Below are 22,317 nucleotides of genomic sequence, written 5' to 3' on the forward strand. Positions count from 1 at the left end.
TTCTGTATATATCTTAAGAATCTGTCTCATTATTGATGGGTTATTTTGTGTTGATCTCAACTGATTCGAACTGCAACGTGTAAAATGTTTTGACCAAGATTTTGAATGGAATAAATGAGTTCTGATATACTTCCATATATATAACATATTTTCTACCTTATTAAGCTTATATAATGCATCTGTTTAGTGTGAATGAAATCATAGTAACAAGTGTTAAGAAATCATAAATGTGATGCTAATAATGCAATGTTCACACTTTGTAACAACTAGTGTATCATAGGAGATATTCCATAAGAAATTAGTAAAAAAAAAAAATATCAAGCACTTAATTCCATAGAAGTAGACTTGAGATGTACTTGTGCTGATTCTTAACAAATAAGCATTGCATATCGGTTACAAATTTACAACTATTAGTAAGGAAATACACGATAACATACACTTCTAAATCGAATGCATCTTAGTGAACTGATCTTTCCTTAGGAAAAGTTCGGTATTAGGTTAGCCTAACGGTACGTGCATGTTTATAAAACTAATTCGTAAGAAAATTTGATTTACGTAACAACAATTTTAATCAAGTGATTATTAAGCATGTACCGTAATATTATTTGCTGTTGCTTACGATGTAAATTCATTAGTAAGCATTTTTTTTTTTTTTTTTTTTTTTTGGTATATATATGTGTGTTTTTTCTATGTCCTGTACTTATTTTTAGTCTTTTATTTTCAAAGCACATTCTAGCAATGGATTCTTCTCAAAACTCTTCCTCATTTTCTTCTGAAATGCCCGATTGGGCTATAATGGCTGAAGATGTGCTTCTGCTGATCCTAAGCCATCTTCTGCTCTCAGATATCATTTCCTTTGGGTGTGTCTGCAGCAGCTGGTATTCTGTCTCTAAACGCAAACTCAAATTACTCAACATCACTCCCAAAATGTCCTTCAGAAGACGCGCTCCTATGCTTCTGATACCAACAGATGACAGCAATGAGAATTCGCGCAATCTCTATAGCCTTCCTAAAGGAGAAGTTTATGATCTGAAGTTATCAGTACCTGTCAATAGCAGGTGCATTGGCTCTTCTCATGGCTGGCTAATCTATATCGATAGTCTGTCTTTCGTGATAACTTTATACAATCCGTTCTACTTTGGATTTAGCAAGGGAACCATCAAACTCCCTGCATTTCTGCCTGCAGGAAAAATCAATGACAGTAAGAAGGCCATCATTCAACGCGATTTCTATACTGATTTATACATCAGTAAGGCTATACTGTCAGCCGATCCTTCTTCCTGTTCTGATTTCATTGTGATGGCGATTCACAACGAAAGAAAAGGCTTGGCTTATTACAAGGCAGGGGAGGATGCATCTTGGACATACGTCCATGATCACCCAAATGGATCTCCCTTCTATGATATCATGTATTATCTAGGCCACTCTTTTGTTGCACTCAATAACAAGGGTGAGGCTTACATATGTAATGTGAATTCCAACAGCAAGACTTGCCAGGTGATGACTGAGGCTGTTGTAGCCACGCTTGCAGAAACAACGCGAAGATACATTGTGAAATTAGATGATGGATCCACCATCCTGCAAGCAATAAGGATGGTGCAGACTCTGACTAATCCTGATGGTACGCCTTTTGTAGACACCGTCTGTTTTCTGATGTACCAGTTGGTGAATCAATTTCAATGGATGATGGTTCACAACATCGGCGAGGGTGCATTGTTCTTGGGAGATGACAGCTCATTCTATGTCAAAGCTGCTGATTTTCCTGAAGTCACTCCTAACTCCATTTACTTCACTGATGATTACCCTGATGGTAGCACTATGAATCGTCGCCTTTATCAGTACCATGGCCACCACGACAGTGGTATATATGTGATATGGAAGAAAGTAGTCCTGTATAATTATATACCGTCTCCTGAACCTGAGAATATCCCTTCCCCTCTCCCTGTCTGGATCCACCCCACCATATAGGTAGAAGATCATCTATGTGTTGTTTTCAATAATGAATTTGCAAGAATTAAAGATATCGCCTTTTTATAGTATTTGATCTCCATTTTTCAATGTTTGTTTTGTGCATAAATCTTCATGATTCTGGTATACAATCTTTATTCATTGTATTTTGACACCAATTGCACCATTTGTTTGTACAAGAAATAAAAATTAAAAAAAAAAAAAAAAAATAGGGTGACAAAAATGTCAGAAGTGGGATTTGAACCCACGCCCTCGTTAGAGGACCAGAACTTGAGTCTGGCGCCTTAGACCACTCGGCCATCCTGACTTAGTGCTGATTATATCAACTTTATTATATCCATAGTTTTATATAAAATAAATTGGAACACTAGTTAAGCACCTTCCTAGCAATGATAAGCCTTGAGTAGTTTTGTATTTCTTCTTGTTAAAATATTATTGAATTATTCCTTAATGTTCCTAGTGTCGGATTTAGTACGTGCACATTTAACTGTTACATTGTATATGTAAAAAAGAAAAAATATGAATATTTACTACAGAGTATTAAGTTTTTTTTTTTTTTTTTTTTTTTTTGAGGAAACTACAAAGTATTAAGTTAATCATATAGTAAATAATACGGAGTAGCTTTTAAAATTTATTCATTGATATTCGATTGTAATTCTCCTAAGTTATGGCATTTACTTTGTACCATGTTTCTGATAGAGTATAAAAACATATTCCTGGGTCTCAACCATCAGTTTAAGCTTTTGGTTGAGTTGGTCCTTTAACAGTTTCTCCTCAAGTGTTCAATAATTACCCTAATTCACTGAATTACTGATGGATATTGCTATTTATAATTTTGGACTACACCGTGATTATTAATGTGCACAGAACACTAAACATTACTCGTTCAATAATCAGTTTCATTCTAGATAAAACTTAAGAGGGTGTTAATGTGTTATACATACATGTCCTTGACCTAGTGACGTAAGGATCTCACCGCGTAAGATTGGCCACATGTTGGATCTTTGGTCTGTGATTCATTTTCTTTAGTACAGAGTACTGCATGAATGAAGAATGCTAGAGAGGGGGAAAAAGGGATAATCCTACTAATTTATGATAGGCTCAATCTCGAAATATAAATGATTAATTTCTTCAAGATGTTTCAATAAAGTGTGAGGAAGAGATTGAGAGTAGATTGATTCCATAACTGCTGCAAAGATGTGCAATAATACATGTTTAACTAAAGGAATTGCAGCTAAATAATGAAATCACAAAAAATTCCAACAACGATCTTGCTTCGGCTTCTAGACTAGCAATGCCCTAGTTTAATGAGCAAATTTCCTTCAGAACAGCACATTGGAGGGCAAACAAATAAGCTAAGGAAAATGGAGTAGAGATCTGGTAACTCCACATTATGTGAAATAAACTTTTATTCTCACCAGCACAGTGATTGCAACCCTCTTAGACAATACGGCATTGGCAAGAAAGCTCCGGTCAAAAGATCCAAAACTCCGACAGTGAAACATCGAGTGATGAAAGAGCATTAAGTCGACATCACTATCAATAAGTCAGTCATATGCTGTTAGCAATCTTATCTGTCTTGATCTCCTGGCCACCCCACTTCCGCATACGGCTACTTGTTTCCTCAACCTGCACATTACATTCCTTATAAATCTAGACAGAACATTTCGAGTAGGTGACAGCAGTCACTCCTTGTATTAATCAGCCACCAACTGCTACAAATAATTTTACCTAAGGTGGGTTTATTTGTTCAGATGCAAGTAAATAACCTTATAGTATGTGTACTGTTCCAGTGGCTATAATACAACGCCGGAGAGCTATAATACCAGAATATTAATCAAGTTTTTATTTATCTCAGACTTCCATATAAGATACTCCACAATTCCACTTAAGATGTTAAGAGTATTTAACATGCAATGACACTTGACTAATTTTGGGGTTCGAAGTAAAAACATACAGAGATTTTCACAATATGGCCGTGTTACAAATGTTTATATATAACTGGACTTGGATCAGTATCTCATCCAACAGCAGAAGCCAAGTTTAAGGAACGTGATTAAAGAAAATCCTAGACCACATGAGCCAAAAATAGCTAATCATGCAATTATGCAAATACGCAATTACTATACCAAGCATGGAAGTGTGATTTGTTAACATGTGAAAATAATAAACTTGACAAGGAATGACAATCATGAATTATGCCTATAACAGACAGTAGTTGATATAAGGACTGCTACAAGTTCCTGATTTGGGAGCTTCATGAAAACATTGCATATCTAATACAATTAAACCTAAAAGAGGCTACATGGAAGCATCAAGTATCCAACAATGGTAATTGAAGGGATTTTACAATGAACTAGATGCTAATATCTAGTCCATTTAAAACAGTTATCCACTAAATCTAAATGTGAAGAGCATATAATCCCTAAATGAAAGCAAATGAAAGCTTTGTCAAACTCACCTCTTTTGTCCAGTTTGTTCGGTAGAGAATGATGAGTAGAATTATCGTCTGCAGGGCAGTTCCAGCAATCATGCCCCCCCAAATGCCCTATCATCAGTGGAAAATATATCAGAAACTAACTAGCTGGGATTGCTCCGGTAAAGGAAAGGCCCATAATTGCAATAGGAAATTTCCGTACCATTACTCCAAAATCTGCTACATAGCCAAGAATAATAGCAAGAGGTAGCCCAAAAGCATAATAGCAAGCTAAGTTTAGATTTGCAACAGTACTTTGCCATCCCCCTCCAACAGCCACTCCTACAAAAATCATAAGCATTTAATAATTGAATAAAGAAACCAATTGTTGAAGGTCAATGGTAAAAATGTGCAAGGAAATTATTGTTCAGAATTCCATCAGTGGTGTGTTGATTGAACGGAAACTCTGCTGCAAGTTCGAGGCATATAAAAGATGGTTATACATGTAAGTTTGGTACCTGAAATGACTGGCTGAATGCTGTTAAGAACCATAGTCACACCAAGAAGCCAAGCTAATCTGGAAACTGCTTGCTGCAATACTTCGCTGTCAGTGAAAATAACAGCAAAATAGTCTCTAGCAACAAGGATGACCACCATGCTCAAAAGCCCAATGACGAGAGACTGGACAACTGCAACACAGACGCTATATTTGGCTGCCCTTGGATGAAGCAATCCAAGCTCATTTGATACACGAACACTAGAATTAAGGGAGCAAAACCACTTCAGAAAGGATAAAATATTTGCAATAGCCAATCATAACATCTTAATCACTTATTTTATCGAGTAAAGTAACAACTCGAAGTACAAATAAAATTTTGTGTCTACATAGTGTCTTCTAACCAATAAATAATATTGCAGAATCCAAGTAATAAAACAAATGAATTGAAGGGATCAAAGGTCTCTAACAAAGTGCAGAATTTACCTTATAGCAGCATTTATTCCAATGAATATCATAGCTTCTATTCCGTTTATATTCATGCTGAAACAAAAATAAGTGAACTGCATTAACAACTTTAATCATGAAATATCCAACATAATACAACTGTTCATCTCCCGATAACTGTTGTGCTTAAAAGGAATGATGAAAAAAAATTGGAACTAATAATTCTATAATATAAGGGGAAAAAAACTTATAAGTTCAGATTGGCAACATACAATGGCATGCATTGTTTCAGCAATGCAACTCACCAGATAGATAAGGACCCTACAGCAATCACGGCATTTGAAAGGTGACCGGCTAAGAGAGTTATGCTCATCATATACCAGATTTCAAGGCAAAGCATAACAGCAGAGGCAATTGAAAGCCTAACAAAGGCCCATATCTCCTTGAAAGCCGCCCATGAAAACCCTGACCAAGAATCCTTGCACCAACCAAAAACATAAACTAATTGGGCTATTGCAACCAACCAGCTTGTGAAGTTAAAAGCTGCTGCAGCCCCTAGTAGACCCCAGCCAAATACAGAAATGAAAAGCCAGAGAAGCACCACATGCTCAATTAGAGCCAAAAACCCAATCCAAGCCAGTACATCAACCTTGCTCTGGGCTTGTAGGAATTTCTGAGTAGGAAAATTGATAGCCAGAGAGAATAGCTGTGGTATGGTGAGAAGGGTGAACTTTCCGGCAAGAACAGCTATATCATGGTCCTGTCCTAGAAGCTTTAATAATGGTGCAGCGAAGATGTATATAGGTAACAGTACAAGACAGCTCATCAACAGGATAATCCAAGAGCGTTGCATGTAAATTCCAAGCATAAAAACTTGTCCGGCACCAAAAGCTTGGCCGCACAATGTCTCAAGTGCGCTCCCCATACCAAGCTACAATATTCAACAACAATATTAGATCCCTTAAAATCTCAAAAGATAAAATTCTAGAAAAATTACGTAACATATCCGGTCCTCAAGTAAGGAAAGAAATTTGACAAAGATAAAAGAAACTTAGATATGAAATATTATACTCTGTACGCCCCTAGTGTTTGTTAGGTGCAAGTAATAACTGAAGATTTCAGGGGATGTGGCAAGTGGTAACATTTCGATGAGGAATAAAAAATGTCTGACCTTTATAACCTTCTCAAGTTGTTTCCATAACCGATTTGGTAAGCATGCTTATAACTTGCCATATACCCCATTTAAGATGTAATAGTATATTCTATAACATATAACTAGATGGCCCATCAGTGCCATGCAGCTCAAAGTCAGCCCTAATTAATGTCTGTTATATGAACATGTACTTAATCCAAATCCAGGGTTAAGTATCGGTACCCATGTTGGAGAGGTATAAATGTTCACTGTCTTAACATGGTAATTTGAGATTATATTGAAGAATCAAAATAACAGTTTTGGGTGTATTCCATGATCAGTTGCACTTAGTACTTTTAGTCATATATCCTATAACAGTCTGAAACAAAATCTAGTACTCAAAAGTTCCTCAAACTGAATGTCTACAACAGAGAGAATGAAATCAACCAAGGGCATAATGATTTGCCATTAGTTAACTACAACTTAGTTGCAGCATTGCAGCAGGACAACAAAAGGGTATATACTAGACATTGAAATGTGCTCAGACTGCTTATAATATGGGTCAACCAAAATGGTCTCTCTCAATAAATTTTCCGAAGACATTAATAGCACTGCACTTCCAAAGAAAAAATATAGTCTAGAAAAACCATATTTCCATGTTTAGTACTACTCCACAAGTTTTTCCACTCTACTTTAGACTATAACGTTGGATCCCACATCCAACTATCCACCGGGCCACTATCTTCTTCTAGATATTTCACTATCTTCAAACTTCATGCAAAATAGAGACAATAACTGCATCAAGAAATTGATTTTATATGCTCTTTGACATTAAGAAACTAAGACATATGGACACTGTCAAAATTAACAATGCAGTAGAAATATACCCCAAGTATAAAATTATGGTATGCAGCCATAAATAACCTAGTTCATCTAAATATGAAAATGGACACACTCAAAACCATGGACCACATTCATGTACCAGAGACAGATGCTTATTTACTCAAACCCATCCCTGTTTGGCCACTAATTTGTGGACCAAACAACCATTTCAAATTTACAAAAAATTCCAAGGCTGGCAAAAGAAAAATTACACAAACCAATAATCCTAACATCACAGAGCTTATACCAATACAAGAAAACACTATTTTGTTTATACTTATTAGTGACTAAAGTTATTTATACTACAAAAGCAATGGTCCTTTAGCTGCTATGATTTATACTAGCAAACAACTTGTAGTTAGACAAAATTAATAAGTCAACCCAAGGAAACTCACGGAGGGGGTGCCAAAATGTACTTTGTATTTTATATAATAGGATAAATTTGTCAAAACTTCCAGATATCATAAAGTAAACTATGATTTACTAGAAACAATGCCCTGGTACTGGCAGTAAAGTGGACAAAATTTAAAGTTTCCTTCAATAACATAACTTCAACTATGGATGATAATATAATTAAGAGTTAAATAGTGGTTACAGTGTATTAAAAGTTGATTAATTCTTCATCTGTTTCAATTTACAAGACACTGAGCATTTTCGAGGGAAAACGCTGATAATGGTTCATAACGAATTTGCTCTTTAGTATGCATATGTTGATGGTAGTATTAGAAATTGATATAAAGTATAAAATAACTTTCAATTTGAATCAAAGAGAATTAGAGGTCAGATTCTAATAACATATAGGCACATAGCAATTGTGTGGACTTAGAAAAAACAAAGAAAGTAATACTGAAATACATAGTACTGTATTTATAAGTCAAATCTCATACTTTATACAAAGTTCAAGATAAAAGGAGTACTTTTCATTTCTTATCACTTAATCACACTATTGCACCCCAATGTCAATGAAGGTACCTTCTAATAATCTAAATCATAGATAACGACACCTTAAACACGAAGGCAAATAACAAAGAACAATTAAGACTATGACTTTTACACCTTATATAATTTCATAGGGACCCATGAAGATTGTAAAAATAGCATAACAACCCTTACCAACTATAAGAGTACAACATCAGCTAGTAGTTGTTTCTATAAAATTAATCGATAACTAATTATAGCAACCATTCGATATCAACAACTAATTCCATATTAATCAAGTAATCATTAATTCATCAACACGATGACAAAAACTAAGTAAATGCTGGTTTATTTTATACAGTACACAGTAAATAAAACACTTAAGGGAGCCCAGTTTATCTAATGGTAATTCCGTAAATAAATCGATATAAAATCCTAGTCATCATGGCGTTTCTGGAAATAAATCAACATTACTAGGATCCACATTTGATAAAAGTTTTTGCTTTATTTACAAAAATATCACTAGATAAACGTTTTTCGATTTATCATGAAGATAAACTTGTATTTTCTGATCTTAAAGTAATCATTTTCGATTCCTTATTATTTTTTACGGATCTTTAAGACATTCTATACATCAAAATGGCAAACTTCGAGTACTACGTACTATAATGAGAAAATTGCCTTAAATACCAGACACATATAGACATTATTCTCCAAACAATAAATTGCTAGAATACTATTAGGGGTCGTCATTTGGCTAAGAAATACTCTGTAGTATGGTTTTGAAATCATGAATGAAATCGGGGTAATATAAGTTAGACACTCTATCTTTTAATATCACAGGTCCCTCCGTCTCATTTTATTTGCTCCATCGACATAAAGTCACCTTTAAATTTTTGGTTGAAAAAAATTGATATGAGGGAAAAAAAGCGCAACCAAAAGTATTACTGAGCAAACTTAAAGTCATGAGTTAAAAAGGAAGACATAATATGAGTACGAATTTAAAATTTACAAAAATTTTGGAAATGAGTGAAATGGCTAGAGTTTCCTCTCAATTCCAAAAGATCTTTGACATCGATTTTTAAATGTCGGCCTAGTGACTCAAAAAATAAATAAAATAAAAACACATTTACGAGTTTAATTTTGTCAATCAACAACACATGGTATACGTGTTAGCGGTGTTCCCTTACCAAACTCATACCTCATACCAAAATTCCGCGAACCAAAACCCTTACAATTACACTTACACCATAACACCCTAACCACTCATTATCACACAACAACATGCAATCAATCAATTAAATTTCTGAAAACGAAAAAGAAGAGAAAAGATAGGAGTAAAAACCAGAAATCCGAAGGAGAAAGTCCCGATAACAGAGAGAGAAATGGAGATAGCAGAAAGCTCAAGGTCTCCAATATGTCCAACGAATATATTAGTGAGCGAATTAGTACCAAACTGACATAGTATATTAAACACCAATGGACCACCAATTTTCCAGAGTTTCACCGATTCCGACCAGTACACCGACGTGGCATCCTTGAAACTCGTAATCGGCGGATAATCACCTTCTTCTCCGGGAACATTTACGGCGGCGATAAGCGGCTCCGACGTATCAACGCCGTTTAACAATGGTGCATCCATTGTTGGAGTATTATGTTTCTCTCTCCTGTTTTGATTTTTGGGAGAGTTTCTCTCTCTAAAAAATCAAGTGAGAAATGTGATGTGTAGAGTTGGTTGTGTTGAGAGCGGAAAAAGGTGAATAAATAGAGAAGGCAAAATGAGCGCCTAAAGAAGCTGGTGTATCGTTGGGAGGATTTTAGGGCGGGTAGTTAGAGGCTTTGGTTTATACTTTGTCACGTGGATTCTTGTTATTTACATATAAAAATAATCTAATGTTTTGTGGATTGGGATAGGGAGAACCCGTATTCGATCTTCCGTTACAATAATTGAGAGCGGAGTGGAACATAACCACTCATAACTGATCTCTAAATTCGTATTAGCCCAAAAAGTAAACCGGATGAAACACCAAAAAAAATCTATTGTACATGTTATTGTTGTAGTGTGATATTGTGACTTGAATTTTCATTATTATTGATTGTCAAATCTATTGTGTCGTATTTATTTATTGCTCTTTATAATTAATGTCACATAATTGATGTGGCGAAATAAAGGACGAGGTGGGTATTTGCTCATTTTAATGCTTCTTGTCATTTTTGAGGAATTGAGGGTCAGACCGTGAGAGCGTAACATTTTGTTCTATAAACAAGTGTACAAGTAATTTTTAATTTGAATGTGTTTTCTACGGAGTTTCAGTCCAGCTCCTTTCAGTTCAGTTCTAATTAGTTCAGTTCAGTTCTATTCAGTTTCTAATTTCCTTTTTTTGTAAATTATTCAATTCAATTCAATACCTAATTTCCTTCTCTCGTAAAATATTCAGTTGAGTCCAGTTCAGTTCAGTAAATCAGAACAGGCCATTACTCGTGAATTGTTAATAAATTTTCAACTTAACACTAAAAAAGGAGTATAAATGCTTATATACAACGAGCGCCCCGGGGCATTAGATAAGGATAAATTATATTGGTTGAAATGGTATCAAGTTAGGAATTCATGACAAAATCACGCGTCGTTCGGTGTAATTAATGTTAATTTTACTCTAATATTTGCACTTTAATTCTCTTATCTAACGCCTCGGGGGCGCTCATTAGCTTTTGCCATATAACATTACCCTTTTAATAATTTATGGATAGTAATTATTATGGGTAAATTGTTTTTAGATATGTATTAAACTATTAATATGAAATTTCATAATACTAACATGTAATTATACTTCGTATATATAAATGGTCAAATTTATACATTGGCACGTATGTTTGTTAATGTAGTTGCGAGTATTTATTTTTTATTTTCTTTCAAGTATTGTTAATACATTTTTAGTAATTTTAGTGCGCTATGGAGTACATGCCCTACATGGCATGGCATAATTACTCGGGACTAGAGGTATCAGATAAAGTAATGAAATTGCATCTTTATTTCAGAAATTACGAGTTGAAGTGGATGTTATGATCGGAGTCTTCGGAGATACTTATGAATTTTGGTTTACATTATTGGACTATTAACTAAGAGTATTAGAGGATTGATAGATACAATTATATAAGACAAGTTATAATGGTAATTAATTCTTTGAATGTAGCTGCGCTTAGTCTGAAAATTTTAAGGTGCAGGCGGCTGTACCTTGCTTGGTACAGCTAAAAAATGCAAAAAGAACATGTAACTATTTTGTAAAGAGCATACAATTATTTTGTAAAGAGCATATAGTTGTTTTGTGACGAACATCCAATTTTATATATTTTTTTCATATCTAAAGAACATTTGTGATATTAATAAAGAACATGATAATATTAAATAAACTTTATCTATATATAAGCACCCTAATTTGAAGACAAAATTTAATAAACTTTTCACATTAAGCAATGATCATTATGTTGCAAATAAAGTACATTACAGTGATTGATCAATGAACATAAAGTCATAAACATATGTTCTTTTTATTTTATTTTTTTTGGTGCAAATATGTTCTTTTTACTCTAGATATATGTTCATTACATTTTGATAGTATGTTATTTTTACTTTAGGTATATGTTCATTACATTTTAATAGTATAATCTTTTCACTATAACTTTATGTTCGTTACTTTTATATGTCATGTTCTTTCTTACAAAACGAATGTACGTTGCACCGTACAGGCGCCTGTAGGAACCAACTATTGCGCTTAGTCATCAAAAATAAAATTTGTTACACATGGCCAATGGCATATAACAAATTGCAATTAATCTATCATCATCATTTCTTATCAACTCCCAATGGCCAATACAAACTTAATTTCTTTTATGTATATCCAAAAAGATTGGTCTTTGTGTGGCTAACAATACTATGTGATGATCGCTTGTAAAATAATAAATTAATCTATTATATCATTAACTGAATAACCTTATAATACTAACGAAATAATTTTATATCACTAACAAAATAATCCCATTCATACAAGTGATTTAGGTCCTGTGCTTTTGTATTTTTGGGCAGAGCAAAACTGAACAGGGGTCAAAAAAGCAAAGTAGGGCAAATTTCAACTGAGCATAACAACTCAAAAAAAAAATCTTACTTCCTCCCTTAATATTCATTTTTATTATAAAAGCAAATATAGTAAATTTGTAAATGTGACAAAATGTGGGAGGTAAGATGATCACAGAGGTCTGCTAAAAGTAAAAATAATTCGAGTTTTTTAAAACATTCAAAAATGAAATATGAGTTGTACATTTTATTTTATTTTTTTGTTGAAAAAAACCAAATTTTTTTTTTAATGTGTTTCGAAACCGAATTGATCTCAGGATCTTCTAAATCCGATTAAGAAATTCTAACCATTTAAGCTATCCCTTACTATAAAAGAACCAGATATTATGATACTAAGAGAATATATACACAAATACTTGTGGACTTTAGAGCATAGATTGAGATATATTCAACATGAATATTGCAAAAGTTGCATCAATGATCTAATGTTATGTCCGAACATAATTGCAAACGAGAATTTTAGAGTTTTTACTCAATAGTCAATACTTAATTCTGCAAATAATTCTGACTTTTTTCAGATTAGGAGAATTTCTTTTTCTATAGGTAATAAGAATGGAATTATGCCAGATTTTATTTACAAATAAAAAACATTTCCCATTAATTGTGTTGCTTTCAATCCCCAAATTCTGCCCAATTAGGCAAAAGTATATCATCCCTTGATAGTTTAATTTACCTGATTTTATAATACTTGCCTCCTTATATTATCATTTTTATCATATGTTAATATGTACTCCGTAAAAGGAAAGATAAAGTGAGGGAAATTTTTTTACCAGTGGATAACATATGTCATCATGGTTTCGCTTTTAGTGTTCACAAGGTTTTTTTTTTTTTTTTTTTTTTTTTTTTTTACAAGCAGTGTTAAGTTATTGATTGATGTACTTTAAGTCTTCTCATTGTAAACTTTTTTAATTAGAAGCCATTTTAATTGCCCATGTTTTATTTTAACTAATGTGGAAAATTTTCACACTACACAATTAAGAATCGCAGAATACCTTTTTTTTTTAAAAAAAAATCAAAAATTAGCTACAAAACATCCATAATTATTTTTATTAGACATTGTTGCAAGAACTGAAGAACATGACATGATGAATAGCTAATGAAACCAAGAGAGTGTCGTATGATCAGATTCAATGATATCAACACTATAACAATATTACAAATTACCTTACCTTTAAAGTTTGCAATTTTCTTGGGACAATGACCTCTGTTATCACGAGGTTTACAATATTACATCAATAACTTACGTATTATCAGTTGTAATTTTGTAAACTTGTAAATTAAACTTGTGACTAACAGTTCAGAAATTTTGTATCATTACTCTTTAAGAAAAAGTTTTACCGAAATTATTTGGGTTTCAAACTTATTGGCAAGAATGATGTACTACGTAACATATTTAAGGAGTACAGGAATAGCAAGCTGCTCAAGAACAAGATTTTACTTAATAAGAAACATATTTTAATAGTCGTATATGAATATGACTAACTTGCTTAATTAGATTAGATGAAACATGGGCAATACTGATAGAGTATAAAACATAATTCTATGTCTCAACCAAACTTTTAGATTGATTGGGCCTTTGACAATATCTCCCTCAAAAGAAAAAAATAAAAAAATACGGGCAATATCAAAATCAAGTATGCTAACATTTTAGTTATAAATTTAATGAGTTAGATGGGTTCGGAAAAAAAAAAAATAGAGAATAATACATAGTAAAAATTTCTCTCCCCTTTCCAAAATCCTAGCCTTCATTGTTGAAGTTTGAAGGGCTTCCATTGATTTTAACAGGTAGCTAAAAAGCTCCAATCATTGATTTTTTTTATAAAAAATTTAGGTTTATAATAATTTTTCCTTCTTTTGGGAGGAACCTTTCTCCCTCAAAAGAAAGAAATTATGATCTAATTCGAAAGACAAGGGTTTTTCGACCTTCTACGAAAGACAAGGTTTATCTTCTCTTTTCAGGGAAGAAATATAACATTACCCATTACAGAATTGATTTTTTTAAAACAAAGACACCTTTTTTGGGCCTTTTCTATAAACAGTCCAAAGATAATAAATTCATTTTGGCCTTTTGGGCCTTTCTTGATATCTGAAACAGATCCAGACATTAAAATATTATGGGCCTTTCTTGATATCTGAAACAGATCCAGACATTAAAATATTATGGGCCTTTTCTATTATCTTTAATAAATCCAGACAAGAAACAAAGAATTTATGTCAATACTCTTTTCAATGTTTTCATATGATGAAAATGAAAATATGGGGTATTACAGAAGAAACTATAAGTTAAACCATGAGCAATGTGTGGTTCCTACAGGCGTGGGTATCTTGCATTGTACAGCCATTTCGCGAAAAGAACATATTACACACATGTAAAGAACATATCGTTCTAATGAAAAGAACATACTATTAAAAAGTAAAGAACATATCGTTGTAATGAAAAGAACATACTATTAAAAAGTAATGAACATATATTATCTAAAGTAAAAAGAACATATTTATATTAAAAAAGAGTGAAGAACATATGTTTATGTTCTTTAATTGTCAGTGTAATGTACTTTTATTTGTGATATAATGTTAATTACTTATTGTGAAATGTTCTTTTTTTTAAAAAAAAAACAAATTATGGTGAATATACATAAATAATGTTCATTACATAATATTGTCATGTTCTTTATAAATATTACAGATGTTCTTTAGATGTATAAAAAAAACATAAAATTGAATGTTCTTTACAAAACAGTTATATGTTCTTTACAAAACAACTTTATGTTCGTTAAAAATCTACTACATGTTCTTTCCGCGTTTTTTGTCTGTACCTTGCTAGGTACAGGCTGCTGTACTTTAAAATTTTCATGAAAAGTGTAGCAGAAAAATGTATCATTTAAAATAAATATTCTACTACGTGCTTCATATATTCTTCTTTCTCAAAGTTTGTAAGGTTTCTTTTTAGTTGACACGTTTCTTTAGTCACGTTTGTCAATGCACAACTTCAATCGTTAATAAGTTTAATTACCGAAAAGCAAAAATTATAAAAAGTTGATATCTTGAAAATATATCTCGCGACGAATCTAACAAGACCCCACATGATTATATTTTAAATTACATATAAATCATAGAACACGGTCAAAGAAAGGTGTATGAATAATGTTAAAGTCAAAACATATCAACGAAAAAAAAAACAGGGGTAGTAGATTTAGAGTGTGAATCAATGAGGTAGTATATCTATTGTTGGGCTTACAAATTTAACATAGATTGTGTGAAACCATGCAGTGGCTATCCAAAGTGACCCGATGGGCCAATTTATTGGAATACCCAGGCCCAAATCATTCATAAGCACACTTTAAGGTTCTTTTTATTTTACAGCCTTAATGAAAGAAACTGACTTAAACCTCAAGTGTCCCCAAAAAAGAGCCCAATCTAAACCACTTTAATTTTTTTGAGAAAAATCTAAACCACTTTATAGTATACAGGAAAAAATAATTTTACAAATCTAGCCTTTATACTACCGAGTACTTTGTATCATTTAAATTGGTTACTCCATAGAATTCACTATATCTTTTGAAATAAAAACAGTCATTGAAACCTCATCGGATAATGTGAGTATAAATTAGCTATAGATTGTAATGAGAATTTAATTGGTTAAATGAAGATACTCAATATTGAGGATGAAGACACATTATCATTTACTACTCTGTTTTATATTATTTGCAACGATTTGACACATGGTGTAAGAATGTCTAATCGTTGCAAATAATATGAAACGGAGCTAATATATGAATTATATCTATTACCCGTACCAAACATTATACATGGTGCAAGAATTATGATTTAAGAATTATTTATTTCTATAATTTTTGTAAAATAAAACACTCATCTATTTTAATCTCTATCGAAAAATTAATGTCATTATACCATTTATACCTTGGACCAATATTGTAAAGCCATCTTGATAACAAGAATTATTCCATAATAAAAACTTAATTAAATTGGAGAATGCGGCTTTTCAGCAAACCAATCAAATAGTATAAAATCTTAAGATGATATTATGAATATTGAAGTACATAGTTTGCCTCATAAATCGTTCATGTGGTACAATGATTAGATCCATTCAAAATGGTCATCACAAAATAAAAAAAGTAAAAAATAGAAATATTATAATTATGAATTTCCATATAATTATAATCATATACTACGAAATAATTAAATTGTTCTTGATATAGTAATATGGTACTACTCTTCTAGGACTAATAGTCTAATACTATAAGAAGTGTTAATTTGAACTTTGAAATTATGCTCTCTCTTTCTCATGATACCCTAGTGATAATAAAATCGACAAGCCGCATACAAACCCCATGACCTTTATAGCTTTATAAAAAAATACCATTAATAATTTAAAATATCTAAAGAGGTCTTTTTATATCTTTGTATTATTTTATTATATAACGCACCAATGATCCATCATGTCCAATTATAAGTCATGGGTATCTCACTAGATTATGCTTGCTTTTAAAAAAAAAAAAATTGAAAAATACATGAATAAAAATTAGATGGGTGAAAATATTGGATTATGCTCTTTTACAATAAATACGTCAATCATATGATACAATTGCAATGAAATCTATACATTGTGGTTCGACTGCTTTTTGTGCCCATTACAGCTGGCGCATGCATTATGACTAGGCCATTAGGGTTATGGTTAGCCTAGTTGACTTAAGAGGTACTTAGCTCAATTCAATATACTACTTATTTGTGAGACATTTGAGACATCGACTCGAAATGCTTGTGAACAAAATACGTATTAATTGGTCCGGAACAATCAGAAAAATCAATATAAGAATGTGTTTTTTAAATTGAGTGTTTTCTTCACAAATTTTCATTTATAGTTACAGTGAAATGCAATATATGAATGATATAGCATTATCATAGACATTAACATGAATTTCCCCTTAAAAATTTACATTTAATTTATTCGCATCACCTCAGCTTATTACAAACCGTCAAACAAGGCGTGAATTCGTGAAATTTTACTTGACACTTCACCATTTCAATTATTGTAAATACAAACTAGAATAATTAATCGTCTACTAAACAATAACTAGTTTATTAAATAGAATTAGAATGGTTTTGATTAGTTGTTAATTTGGTGAAGGATATACGAACTCTTTTCATTTGGTACGTAAGTAGTAACCGTAATAGAAAGTACACCGTAGCTTTTAACACTTTAGCATCCAAGTTGCTATAACATCACAAATTTTATCTGTGAACATGATTCGTTTATCAAAAAAGACGACCCACATTCATCAATTTTTTTAAGATATTTATGGATGCTATTTCAACCAACACAATATTCTGCCTATAATTGCATGTTTTGATCCTTCTAGTTATGCCAATTAAAATAGCTTAGGAAATAAGAATTAATTCGACATTATTTACAAAATTATCCGAGTATCAACTATATTCTTATCATCAAGCAGTTTGTTACTTTACATTGGATGTTTAACTTAACTATATTTATGATAATCTAAACAAATTTTGTCTAAACTTTTCTCTTTTGAATTTTGAAAAATGGTGCACGTATTTAATTCGAACACATTATTTTTTAAACTTATTGTAACGCGTACGTGTTTTTGTGTCTAAACCTTTTTTATGCTAGCTTATTTTCTACAAAGTATAAACTTAATTAATCTAAATGGAATTAGATTGTGAATTATTAAGGATGAAAGTAGACCAACGCAAATCTCATCCTATCCGTACAACACTACCAATCTGCCTTAAATTTCTAAAAATAAACTTTTGGCCCGTATTAATTAATTAAAAGATCAATGCGATATTAATCATTAAAAAAACTCTAATAATTTAATTAGGCTAATACTCCGTGTTGCAAATTTAATTTGCAAGGTTCATAGAAGGATCATATATAATACGAGTATAAGCTGGAAATAAAAGAAGCTGTTTAGATGTGACCCTTCATGAAACATTATACATATAATAATAATGATTTTATGGCCCTTTCTTTCCGTCAACCAGTAGTTGTTAATAATTTTTTATTTTTTGGGTTTCATAAAGCAATAAGCAATTACTATATCATGATCAGCCATGCTAGTGAGCCACCAACTTACCAAAATATTAATGCATATTATTACCACTCAAATTATTTTCTTTGTAATGTAGTAGTAGTATTATACCAGTATTATACTGAATACGTGCTTTTCATTTAATACATATTTTACCATTATAAAAAAAAATATTATTTCAACGGACAGAGCAAAGTTGGGATAGCAAAAAAAAAAAAAAAAAAAAAAAGACAAAAGTTGGGCAAACAGGGTATAAAGTTGGGGTTAATAAAAATAAACAAAAGTTAGGATTATTTTCAGCGAACTGAGCAAAGTTAGACAATATATAGTACAGATTATAACACGAAATCTACATGCATATGCAATACGTAATTTGTGTTTCTACTTGTACTGATTTTTTTTTTTTTTTCTCTTCTAGGTGCGTATCCTTTGACTTTTATCCAGAGAGTAGTATACATTATACGAGTACAAGTATTAGTTTATTGTTTTAGTCCTTTAGATGACAACGATTGTGATTAGGGAAGATTTTGTAAACAAATTAAACGCGGTACACATACACTCTTTTTCCAATTTATTTAATTAACATAGTTTAAGTAGTAAAATAATATGTATTTCATTTGTTTTATATAGTCTAAATTAAATATGCTTCATCAAAATGTTGGGTGCAAAACTTGTACAATGATCTCGTCTTTTTAATAATTTCCGCAATCAAGAACTTTGATATTCTTGATGTTAGAATCAATGTTTTCTTGTAAAAGTATAAGATTTTGTTATCTTTCTTAGAATCTTGTCTTGACTTTAAGATAACCCATTAATTTTATATTAAAGCTACTAATTAAATCATGTAGAATAAGATGAATGTTGATAATGAGTGATGCATTGTTTACGGTAGTGGAGCCCTAATAAATATTAACACCCTGAGGGGTAAAAAAACGTCTAATAATTACGGAGTACAACATAATACTTGTATATAATTGATTCTAGTAACTCCATAATTTTTTATAAGTTTGAAATCTCTTACAAGTTAATCCGTTTCAGATTAGTAGGCTAAAAGAGGGTCATACTCTAAAAAAGCTCATAGTGATAATTGAATCTCCAATCTCAAAGTTGTAACAATCTATTCCTTTTTTTTTTTTTTTTTTTTTTTTTTTTTGTTTTCCTATTCAAATAATAACCAAAATATAGGAAAGATAAAAGATTAGTGCACAAAACATTCAATTAAAGATTTACGACTTCCAAACCAATTAATCTAATCGACTTCCGTGATTAAACCGAACGCGACATGTGTTTCACAAAATAAAAAATAAAAAAAAAACACCACAAGGGAGTTTGTGGGGGTTAAACAAACTGAAAGCCGCAAATAGAAATGGGGTATGTCTAATTGTCTATGTACTATGTTTGTGATGAATTTGCGTGTACAACAAAGTGACTTAACAAAATGACAGCTAAAGAGCACCACATAATATCATAACCATTTGTTAATAAGCTACGTGGATCAGTTTTCCAAGTTGGATTTTAAGTAAAGAAAAAGGGGTCACCGGTTTTATTTTCTCAGATATTATGGAATCATCAAATTTTTAAATTTAAATTATTATTAATAATAATAATTCTAAAAAGTAATGCGTGATATCTTTCAAAGTTATAACCAATGAGAAGCTGAAACGTAAGATGGTTTCTCTCACCTCCATTTTGGTGCCCTTTTTCTGGTGAATCTGGCTAACTGATCATTGCAAACTGCCTAAGATTCTGGAATTTTGTCCATTTTTTTTGGATTTTTAGGGGCTGGGTTTTGTGATTAAAAATTTTCTATAAATACAACAAATATTTGTAGAGCTGTGAAAATACACTTGTACATGTCTATTATCATATGGAGTAATCAAACTTGCTAGACGGAGATGATGGAAAACTCACCCTGTGATTTGTAATTTTTTTACTTATAAACTTAAGTCTAACCACCTATATAAGTTTATCAAATAAAAGAAAAAATGCTAGCTTTTGAGTAACTTTTAGGTAGCTTTTAGTGGTTTGACCAAGTCAGATCACTACTTGACACAAAATGTGGGTGTTTGGCAAAGTAGTGGTTAAGATAGCTTTTAGGGGTTGTTTGGCAATCGGCGGTTGACTGTTGGCTATTGGCTTGTTTGCTTGGCTTGTTTGACTAGCTGAAAGTATTAGCTGTATGGGTTGGCTTTTTAAGTTATTGTGTTAAGCTGGCTGTTTTCAAAAGTGTTTGGTAAAATTATAAATGATTGCTAGCTGTTTATTAGTGATAAAGTGGGTCAACAAGCCAAAAGCCAATAAAAAAAAGCTACTCTTATTAGCTTTTGGCGGAAAAGCTAGCTTAAAAATCAACTACCAAACATAATTTTTGGCTGTTTGACCAAACTTAAAAGCCAAAAGCTAGGCAAAAAGCCAATTGCCAAACAACCCCTTAGTGGTGGTGGTAGCTTTTATGAAAAGTTAGAAAGATTAGCTTTTGAAATTGGAGGTAGCTTTTGAGGTAGTTGTTGAAAATTTAATCTATACTTTTAAAAATAAAATGTTGATTTTTATATGTAACAGCTAGTCAACCGCTACTTTACCAAACACTCATATGTAAATTATTTATCTTCACAGCTAACAGCTTGTTGACAGCTAACAGCTACATACACAACTCACAGCTACAGCTACCTTCACAACTATATTTTGCCGAACATACCCTTAACCTTTTACCGATTAGAAGAGGAAAAAAAAAAAAAAAAAAAAAAAAAAAAAAAAAAAAAAAAAAAAGAGAGAGAGAGAGAGAGCTGAGAAATATTACTTGATACTCCTAACTAAAACATTAATTGGATAAATCGCATCCACCATTTTAAAATTGTAACCTTGCTTGTGCATTTTAGTTTAACAAAAGTAAGTTCAATTCTGTAAAAATCAGTAACTTTAAAAAAGAAATATAATAGAAAATCATAAAAAAAAAAATAATAATTTCAATTCAACAAAAGTAAGTTCGTTTCTGTAAAAATTAGTAACTTTAAAGAAGAAATATAATAGAAAATCAGTAAAATAATTTCAACTCAGCAAAAATAATTTTAGTTCAACAAGAATAATTTTTTAAGTAAAAATAATTTCATTTCGGCAAAAATGAGGTGAAGTGAATGGGACCTTACAAGGCCCAATAAGTTTCCATACTAAAACAAACTGGTGATAGTATGAGTAATTTCTTTACCTTGTAAAATAAAACTACACACTTATCTTTTTTCTCAACGTGAGACACTCATAAGTGAAACTACTATGAGTTTCAAACTTTCAATATCCTTTCCGATACATAAATCAACTGTAAAAACTTCTACGAAGTAATATTTACCTATCTAGTTAATTCAGAATACTCATCAACTATCTCCAAAATTGGCATCACCCAAAAAAAAGGTGGGAAAAAAAAGGGTACATCCATACAATGATACAAGTACTCTATAATACGGAGTAAAAAGCTGATTTTATTTTTATTTTTTTTTTTAAACAGAAAAGAGTTATACACTTATACGTACTCGTATTAATTATAGTATAGAGAGTACAGAACTTAGCAATTAGCATAGCTTGGGCCAGCTAACTGAGGCATGCAAGTAACAAAGTCAACTATGATGATGCTTCCACTCTCTTCTTTTTTGTTCGTGAATTTCTGACCCGGGGTTAAACACCGTTAAACTGTAAAACCAAAGTCAACCATTATCATCTGAACACACACTAATTATTGTACCAAGCTAGTACGAGTACATTTTAAAGGACTATATTTATATGTATTAGAAATCAAATTGCATTTTGCTTTACAATTTTTTTTTTTTTTTTTTTTTTTTTTTTTTTTGAGGAACTACTATGTAT

At 31.7% G+C, this 22,317-nt stretch overlaps 2 protein-coding genes and 1 non-coding gene across 3 annotated transcripts; 1 reads left to right on the plus strand and 2 right to left on the minus strand.

Annotated features, from left to right (window-relative positions):
• Positions 1-738: 738 nt before the first annotated feature.
• LOC145631324 (F-box protein SKIP23-like) lies at positions 739-1,968 on the plus strand. Its single transcript, XM_081683402.1, has one exon. It carries the CDS (start codon positions 739-741, stop codon positions 1,966-1,968), a length of 1,230 nt encoding a protein of 409 aa, XP_081539528.1.
• Positions 1,969-2,191: 223 nt separating this feature from the next.
• Positions 2,192-2,275, minus strand: TRNAL-CAA (transfer RNA leucine (anticodon CAA)). The gene has a single exon. It is a non-coding gene; the product is annotated as a tRNA-Leu (tRNA).
• Positions 2,276-3,131: 856 nt separating this feature from the next.
• Positions 3,132-9,980, minus strand: LOC145630079 (protein DETOXIFICATION 35-like). Its single transcript, XM_081682321.1, has 7 exons — positions 9,605-9,980; positions 5,633-6,258; positions 5,367-5,423; positions 4,903-5,141; positions 4,608-4,726; positions 4,430-4,516; positions 3,132-3,597 (listed from the first exon to the last, which is right to left on the minus strand). Exons 1-7 carry the CDS (start codon positions 9,899-9,901, stop codon positions 3,520-3,522), a joined length of 1,503 nt encoding a protein of 500 aa, XP_081538447.1. The 5' UTR covers positions 9,902-9,980; the 3' UTR covers positions 3,132-3,519.
• Between the last annotated feature and the right edge of the window lie 12,337 nt (positions 9,981-22,317).

The sequence above is a fragment of the Chenopodium album genome, chromosome 5, assembly GCF_948465745.1.
Source record: "Chenopodium album chromosome 5, dcCheAlbu1.1, whole genome shotgun sequence".
Classification (NCBI taxonomy): Eukaryota; Viridiplantae; Streptophyta; class Magnoliopsida; order Caryophyllales; family Amaranthaceae; genus Chenopodium; species Chenopodium album.

Excerpts from the sequence above, each read along its gene's own strand:
- LOC145631324 (XM_081683402.1), top strand. The coding sequence starts at position 739 with ATGGATTCTTCTCAAAACTCTTCCTCATTTTCTTCTGAAATGCCCGAT.
- LOC145630079 (XM_081682321.1), bottom strand. The coding sequence starts at position 9,901 with ATGGATGCACCATTGTTAAACGGCGTTGATACGTCGGAGCCGCTTATC. Across the intron at positions 5,142-5,366 it reads GGAATAAATGCTGCTATAAG|TGTTCGTGTATCAAATGAGC; the intron begins GTAAATTCTGCA and ends CCTTAATTCTAG. Across the intron at positions 3,598-4,429 it reads GAACAAACTGGACAAAAGAG|GTTGAGGAAACAAGTAGCCG; the intron begins GTGAGTTTGACA and ends TGTAATGTGCAG.